Consider the following 8,610-nt stretch of genomic DNA (forward strand, 5'->3'; position numbering starts at 1 on the left):
TGTCTTGAACGTGTATCTGATTTTTCATTGCATGTCTGGGGTTACAAATTGAGGCAGGATTAAAATGTACAAACTGAACAGATGTTATTTTTATTATCAACCCTACAATTTCAATTCAAAGACTCTAAAGAATGCCTCTGCCAAAGCAAATGCATTTACTATATGGCAGCCTGACTTTAGGTGGGGCAGTGGTTGGAGTTTAAAGCACCCCACACAAACAGAAACTACCTGAAGCGGTGTTTTTATGAATATCAGATACTAACACCGAACACCCGCCTTTTACTATATCCTTTCCCCACCTACGCGATAAAGTAGGAAAAGTTATTTAGTCAATCCATCTTATTTACTGAGTTATAATCCTCCAGAGGTTTGCCCTGTACAAACCCCTGTCTTTAGGTTTTCAGAGAGCTCTAAGTGTATTGTAAAAAGAGGTCTTGAGTCTGTTACCAATTCTCCTGGCCAGTTGGAATTTGTCACGTATCTCATGAGTTTACCCTGCTCCAGCTACACTGTATGAGTTTGCTTAGGGGTGGATACCCCAAGAAGATTCCTGGTATGAATTTGCTTAGCAGTGGATCCCCCAGAAAGATCCCTGGAGTCACAGCCTCAGTTAGAGATTCCTAGCTTAGTGCTCATCTGTGCTTACCACTGTCTCCAGGGCATAAGGAAGACTTCCAAACAGGGCCAGATAAAGTTATCTCCCTGAAAGCAGAAGGGACAGTGAGTTTAGGACTTTCCTAAAAAGACTCGGACATAATTTTCTCAGGAAAAGACATGCAATGGATCATAATGCAGAAAGTCCCCAAGAATGCAGCTTGCAGAGACCAAAACCTAAAGTGAGAGACAGAAGGACAGCTATCACAGCATTCGGCTCAGCGCTGCTGGAGCCATGTGAGACAGCTCTGCTGGCCTCACGACTCTCGCTGTTTCCAGTGTGGCTGTGCCACAAACATATCTATAATTATATCTATATACATCAGTGTTTGTGACTAGCTAGACACATGGTCCAGCTCTAAGACATTCTACTAGGATTAAACTAGTCTTCTTTCCTTTTCTTGAAATTAACTTTCCCCTTCAGCAGTAATCTGGCCTTTTGGAAGGTTTTAAGCAGAGAGGTGTAATTTAATGAGATGACTTTCTACTGTGACAGGCAGTGGAAAAGAAAGCAAGCAAGAGATGGAGGGGAAGGCAGAAGGCTAGTTACGGGGACTATGTTGGAACCTGACTGAGAGGTTAGCAAGCCACACTGAAGGAGTTGGGCTCACAGATGAAACTTAACTTGGAAGAAATGTCATGAAGTAGCATTTGATAAATGTAGCCGCTGGGCAGCTCTTCTCAGGTAGCATCTTGCATGATTCTTCTGTTACTTCATGGACATCACAAAAAAGGGTTGTCGACATTGTGAGCCGGAATCTGACACTTACCCTATCTGGGGGCATAGAGCTAGTATTTCTGATGTTGTATAGAATTGCTTACTTGTAAAACAGGTACTATTTTCTTGAGAAGAAAAAATGGTTCACCCAAGAGTCTACCCAAGGTATGCATAACAGTTCATGAACCTCATCTGTCTGCTCTTGGTGTGCTTTAGGCTACCCCTGTTTCATGCCTATTTGAATAAATACAGCTTTTTGAGAGCAGAAGAAATCATTTTTAAAATACTAATAGGCAAAAAAAATGACCTGTTTGTGTGTGCGTGTGTGTGCACATTGTGCATAGAAGTGTGTGTGCATGTGTGTGCTTATGTATGTGGAGGCCAGAGATGTCTTTCCTAGGCATTCTCCCTCTTATTTTTGAGACAAGTCTCACAACCTAGAGCTTTCCAGTTTGGGTGAGCTGGCTGGATCTGCGGGTCCCTGCCCTGTAGCTGGCCTTTGCTACTTTGTGGGTTCTTCTGTTTCCCACCTTTTATCCTCTCCCTGACACTAGATAGGAGAAAAACAAGGATAGAGGGGAGAGAGAAATTAACTCCTGAATCTAATTTCTTTCCTTTTGTTTCTTCTTTGACCGTGGTTACTAACAAACCACAACCAAACCCCCATCTATCGGGGCTCTAGCATTTATATGCCCTCTGAAAAGTTCCCAGAATTCCAAACATCACACAATCGCAGAAACTATCTGCAGCTAGCAAAACCATGCTTCTGCTAGAGCAGGAGGCAAATCATGGTCAGCTGCTGCAGACAGTCCAGAGCAGTCCACATCCCTACACCGGTGGTTAAAACTAAAGCACATTCTTATATTTGTGTTTTTAAAGGAGCCAAAATTCTAAAATTGTCCCTATAATTCTCTCTAGCTTTGGGGCTAGAGACACAGGCCACCAAACCTAGGTACTGGCAATTTGAACTCAAGTCTTCATGCTTACACAAAAGGGCCTTAGCAGCTGAACCATATTTTCAGCCCCAAACTCTCATCTTTTTTTGTAACAGAAAAATTAATAATCTAGGGAAATACACTAGACTGCTAGCTAGGAGAATTGGGTTAGAGTGCGTGTACTTTCCCCCCACCTCTACCTCCACCCCCTGTTTTGTTTGTTTGATGCAAGTCCTTGCTGTGCAATCCAAGATGGACTGGGAGTCAGTCTTTCTGCCCCAGGCTTCCCAAGTGTAGGGTCAGAGTCATATGTCACCAATGCCTGCCTATACATACTCTCTTAATGGCTACATACCTTGGGAAAGTGATTGCTTTCTGGAAGTCATTTTCCTCATATGTAAAATAAGAGGGCACTTGGTTCTGATTCTAAGAGGTGGAATTTCTTCAGTCCTGTCTAGTTTTGCATTTTCTATGATTTCTCTGACAAAGAAAAATGATCAAATATTCTTTATATTTTTCAGGTGATAGAAAACCCCATTTCCCAGTTTTGGGGAATGAACGTAGACACTAATCTCACTAGATGAAAACAGGATTATTTAATATATAATGACTACCTGTGGTTTTACTGATACAGAAGGGGAAAATGTGCCCACCTGTAATGTATTTGACCAACAGTGTTTTTCCTACTCCCCAGCCTCTGAAGAGAATAATTCCCACACCTATGGCTGGGGTTCTGCGCTCAGTATTTCAGAGGCCTCCAGGCAGACTACAGGTAAGCTTTAACTTTCTGTGGATTTCTCATAGCGAGGACTGACCTCAAACTCACTGTATGGCTGAAGAGAACCTTGAACTTCTGCCTGCCTCCACTTCCCAAGTGCCCAGTTTCATGCAGTGCTGGGATCTAAACTCAGCTTTATGCGTGCTAGCAAGAACTGTGCCAACCAAACTTCGTCCTCAGCCGAAGAGTTTGTCTTTTGATGTTGTCCTCTCTTGTTGATTATAAAATGCAAAAGCAAGGTAGTCCTTCTGATGTAAGTTAGTTGGTTTAGGTCTGCTGCGTTTGTGTGTGAGAGCGCGGAGCCCTGTGGGCACTGAGCACACAGTGTAGCCGAGCTGTACCTGGCCCCTGCTTGTTTCTGCTTTATGTGCTTCCCCTAAAGATTTCCACCCCACACACCTTTTCCTGTAGGTCAAGCCAATGAAAAGACTACTGCTGCTTCCCCTTGGTTTGTTTTAATGTCACAGTTTTAGGGGAAAGCCTTCAATTATGAAAAGAATGCATTTTTAATCACAGTCAGACAAACATAGAAAAAGTAGAAGATAAGCAGTCTCCTGAAGAGAAGAAATGTGTCAGCATCTCCTAGTGTTTATGGAGTACATTGGGATGACTAATGTATGCATATTGACCAGACTGGGTGCGTACAGACCCCAGCATACACAGGATCTCAATACAGAACTCCTCCTGGCTGTAGGGATGGAAATGTCAGCTCCTTCCATTTGGCTCATGAATTCTGTATAGTCTCCTTTTGGTACTTTGGAAACTGATCCTCTGGGAGGGTGTGTGTCTCACATCTTAGTGTTGTAAGCAAAGGAAGCTGGATTAGAAGCTTAGCATTTCTGGCATACGTGGGACCAGGTTTCTCTTTCTCACCCCATCTAGACTTACCCTCTAGTTGTTGCTGTCAGCTCTGTAGTTAGGGGAGACTGAAAGAGAAAGACTGCAGTGAATCCCTGTGTCCAACTGCAAGAGTAGAGGAGGATTGGGCAATAAAGTTAAGGGGTGAGAGGTGGGTCTGGTGGTGCTGTTAGGACGAGGGACACTCACTGTGCCTTGTGTGGTGTTGGTTTTAAGACAGTGTCTTACCCTGTAAGCCTGCCCCAAACTTGAAGGAGGTTGCCAACTCCAGACTGGAAGTCTAAGTGCATGTGGTTTGGCTTTGCTGTTCATTAGTGCTTCAATGAAATGTGTCCATTCAGTGAGGGAGCCGAGTTAAACGTTAGCGATTGTAGACTATGTTAGATCAGACACGTCACCTAAAGGCTGGTGGATACAGACTTTAATACTACACAGAGTTCTAAATAACAAATGGCTTTTCTTTCAGACTGTGAAGAAAGGTGCAGAATCTCTCATTGGTACAGAGTGGATTCGTCACAAATTTACCAGATCAAGAATTCCAGATAAAGTAAGACCTGATTCTTTTTAAAGAATATTTTTAGATACCAATTTTATAAAATCATAAGTTATTTGCAAATTTATTACACTGTGTGTTGCAATTGTGTCTGTGTTTCTTTGTGCATCTGTGTGTGCCCTTGCCCTGGTTTTGTGTGTGGAGGCCTGGAAGACAATTCTGTAATCAGTTCTCTCTTACTGTCATGGGACTCCTGGGGAGTGGAGCTCAGGGCATAGACACCAGGCACGGCAGCAAACACTCTATGCTAGGGCCAGCTCATAGCCTGCTAGTGCGAGTTTTTCTTAAGTTGTATGTGTATATAGATAGGTATAGTGGAGAAGATACACTGCAGACTGGGAAGTGCATATAGATAGTATAGTGCAGACTGGGAAGTGCATATAGATAGATATAGTGCAGACTGGGAAGTGCATATAGATAGTATAGTGCAGACTGGGAAGTGCACATAGATAGTATAGTGCAGACTGGGAAGTGCATATAGATAGATATAGTGCAGACTGGGAAGTGCATATAGATAGATATAGTGCAGACTGGGAAGTGCATATAGATAGTATAGTGCAGACTGGGAAGTGCATATAGATAGATATAGTGCAGACTGGGAAGTGCATATAGATAGTATAGTGCAGACATATGATAGATATAGTGCAGACTGGGAAGTACATATAGATAGATATAGTGCAGACTGGGAAGTGCATATAGATAGTATAGTGCAGACTGGGAAGTGCATATAGATAGTTATATTGCAGATTGGGAAGTGCATATAGATAGTATAGTGCAGACTGGGAAGTGAATATAGATAGATATAGTGCAGACTGGGAAGTACATATAGATAGTATAGTGCAGACTGGGAAGTGCACATAGATAGTATAGTGCAGACTGGGAAGTGCACATAGATAGTATAGTGCAGACTGGGAAGTACATATAGATAGATATAGTGCAGACTGGGAAGTGCATATAGATAGTATAGTGCAGACTGGGAAGTGCATATAGATAGTATAGTGCAGACTGGGAAGTGCATATAGATAGTATAGTGCAGACTAGGAAGTGCATATAGATAGATATAGTGCAGACTGGGAAGTGCATATAGATAGTATAGTGCATATAGATAGTATAGTGCAGACTGGGGAAGTGCATATAGATAGATATAGTGCAGACTGGGAAGTGCATATAGATAGTATAGTGCAGACTGGGAAGTGCATATAGATAGTATAGTGCAGACTGGGAAGTGCATATAGATAGTATAGTGCAGACTCAGAAGTGCATATAGATAGTATAGTGCAGACATATAGATAGTATAGTGCAGGAAGTGCATATAGATAGTATAGTGCAGACTGGGAAGTGCATATAGATAGTATAGTGCAGACTGGGAAGTGCATATAGATAGTATAGTGCAGACTGGGAAGCACTGTAGATGCTGACCTCTGCTCCTGGCCCCACTGGTTTCGTGGAAATGGGCTCTTACTACTTCCTGTCCTGTGTATTCTGCCCGTGTTCTCCCTTTACATACTGTGGTCTTTCTTACCATCGTCCTGAGAAGACAGTGAGTTGTCCCTGTGTGACTCCGTTCTCACTTCCTGCATCAACCACACAGATGAAGTTCTCCCTTGGTTTGTCGTTGTAGTTTTCATCTTGTTTGGGCTTCACTTGCTTTTAAGGTAATTGAACTTTCTTTAGTAAAACAGTTTAATGATACTGAAGTAAATGATCAGAAAGCAAGGAGGCCTCCTCTTTCCAACAGTTTCCCATCTTGCATTGATACAAAGCGACTGCTCACATAGGGGAAACAACATGGACATTACTGCAGGCCGTGTGCACTGGGGTCCGTCTGCATGCTGCATATTACACTGTGGGTTTTGGCAAATGCATAAGGTCATGTATTTACTACTGCAGTGTCACACAGGACTGTGCACTGCCCTACACGTCACTGTGTCCCACCTCCCACAACGTCTGACCCTAGCAACCGTGATCCTTTTTACCCACTTTCTGGCTTTACCTGTCCCAGAATCTCACATAGTTAGAGTCGTACAGTCTGTACATGAGGTTCTTATAAATCTTTTCATGACGACTGTCTGTGATGCGGGCTCACGTAGTTTACTTATGTGCTCACCTGCTTGCTGCCGGCTTGGGGCAGTAATGAGGCTGTTCAAGTGCTGTGTACGTGGGATGACTGTTGGTTGTGGTGTGTTGGGGAGGTATTGGTAGTACACTTAAACAGTAAAGACCATTTAGCCTTGTCGAGCTGCTGCAGAGGTCATTTTGTGGGATGGGAATGTTTTTGTACAGGTTTCCTCCCCTACTGTATTTTTATTTTATTTTCAAATATATAAGTTTTTATTTTATGTGTATGTGTGCTTTGGCTGCCTGTATGTATGTGTATCATGTGAGCGCCTGGTGCCCAAGGAGGTCAAAGATGGTGGCAGATCCTGGGAACTCAAGTATGGATGACTGTGAGCACCGTGCAGTGCTAGGAACTGAGCCCAGGTCCACTACAAAAGCAGCCATTGCTCCTGGCTGCTGAGCTGTCTCTCCAACGTCACCAAAGCGATAAAATATAGAGGGCACAATTCACCACTTAACCTCAATTGCAGAACTGAGTTTCGGCTCTGGGGAGATTGGTTATAGTAACTGTGCTGGTTGAGTGTCCCGCTCTGAAAACCTGAAACTAAAGCTTTAATTCTCAGACTCTTCTGAACTGTTCAAGCTGAGGTTGAGGAGGACAGAAAAATTAGGGGTGGGACCATCATGAACGTTTGTACAATTTTGTCCATTTTTTAAGGCATAGGCAATATATAAAGACTGTAAGTTGGGGGAGTTACCCATCATGATTCTCCTTTCCTAGGTATTTCAGCCTAGACCTGAAGATCATGAAAAATACGGTGGAGACCCCCAAAACCCCCATAAACTGCACATTGTTACAAGAATAAGAAGCACAAAGAGGCGTCCATACTGGGAGAAAGATACGATCAAGATGCTGGGACTGCAGAAGGTACACAGCGATCCTGGTCGCTCTCAGAGTCTCATCGACTGCAGGCTTATACTTTAAAACCCACACTGTGTGCATTTGCTATCGCTTATGTTTAAATGTGTCATGTAGTGTGACCTTTTTATAAGTTAGTATACAGAGGATGATCCTTCAATGTGATGTTTTCCGGAAATGGTACCACTGCCTTTTACGTTGATCTGTGACCTTGCTCCCCTTGTCCTAGGCACACAGCCCTCAGATCCACAAGAACATCCCGTCAGTGAATGCAAAGCTAAAAGTGGTTAAACACTTGATACGCATCCAGCCCCTGAAGCTGCCACAGGGACTTCCCACAGAAGAGACCATGTCCAGCACGTGCCTCAAGAGCACTGGGGAGTTGGTGGTGCAGTGGCATCTGAAGCCTGTGGAGCAGGAAGCAAAGTCCTGAGGCCGCACAGATTCAGGCACAGATGGACTTCCTGAGGAAACCGTTCTCATTAAAGTGTGTTAATCCAGTCACTTCCGCTGATGAAGTCCTGATGTTATCACTTGGTTCAGTACTCTCCCTTTCTCCCCTAAGAATTTTACTCCTCAGAGGGCAAGATCAACATTTAATAGCTCCCATTAGGCCCCTAACACTAACAGTTGTCATTGTCTCCTTGGAGAAACTATTGTCTTCTTTAACTGCTTCCTCACTGAATTCTATAGATGCGAGAGGCTATGTACTAGTCAGTCGAAAGCTTGGTAGCTTATTGGGCAAGGAGGTTTATCTTGGTTCTAAGCTCTGAGGAGTCCAAGCAAGGGCAGCATATCTCCTGAGGGCCTCCTGTAGGATCCCCTATGTATCATGTCATACATGATAGGGGATGCCACACAGTTTTTATGTCAGTGGCGGAAGAGGTCATAGGTAAGATTGGTGTGGTGTGCCCGCCTTAATCCTGGCAGTCCAGAGGTAGAGGCAAGTGGATACCTTATGAATTCAAGGCCATGGTCTACATATTGAGTTCTAAGCCAGCCAAGACTATGTAGTGAGACCCTCTCTCAAACAAAACCCAAGAGACCAGTTTTGGCTTCATGTAATGATCCCTTTGCTGCAAAGGGAGTATCTTTGATTTTGAGTGAGAGCTACACTTAGCTATGGTAGGGATACGT

At 43.5% G+C, this 8,610-nt stretch overlaps 1 protein-coding gene across 1 annotated transcript; it reads left to right on the forward strand.

The window, feature by feature from the left end:
- The first annotated feature begins 2,968 nt into the window (after positions 1–2,968).
- Mrpl30 (mitochondrial ribosomal protein L30) lies at positions 2,969–7,975 on the forward strand. Its single transcript, XM_032900965.1, has 4 exons — positions 2,969–3,079; positions 4,410–4,490; positions 7,336–7,482; positions 7,703–7,975. Exons 1-4 carry the CDS (start codon positions 3,029–3,031, stop codon positions 7,904–7,906), a joined length of 483 nt encoding a protein of 160 aa, XP_032756856.1. The 5' UTR covers positions 2,969–3,028; the 3' UTR covers positions 7,907–7,975.
- Positions 7,976–8,610: the final 635 nt, after the last annotated feature.

Source organism: Rattus rattus, chromosome 4, assembly GCF_011064425.1.
Source record: "Rattus rattus isolate New Zealand chromosome 4, Rrattus_CSIRO_v1, whole genome shotgun sequence".
Classification (NCBI taxonomy): Eukaryota; Metazoa; Chordata; class Mammalia; order Rodentia; family Muridae; genus Rattus; species Rattus rattus.

What these genes read in the sequence shown, in the direction of transcription:
- Mrpl30 (XM_032900965.1), top strand. Translation starts at nt 3,029, where the DNA reads ATGGCTGGGGTTCTGCGCTCAGTATTTCAGAGGCCTCCAGGCAGACTA. An exon ending in GGCCTCCAGGCAGACTACAG is followed by an intron (nt 3,080 to 4,409) that starts GTAAGCTTTAAC and finishes CTTTTCTTTCAG; the next exon opens with ACTGTGAAGAAAGGTGCAGA. An exon ending in AGATGCTGGGACTGCAGAAG is followed by an intron (nt 7,483 to 7,702) that starts GTACACAGCGAT and finishes CCCTTGTCCTAG; the next exon opens with GCACACAGCCCTCAGATCCA.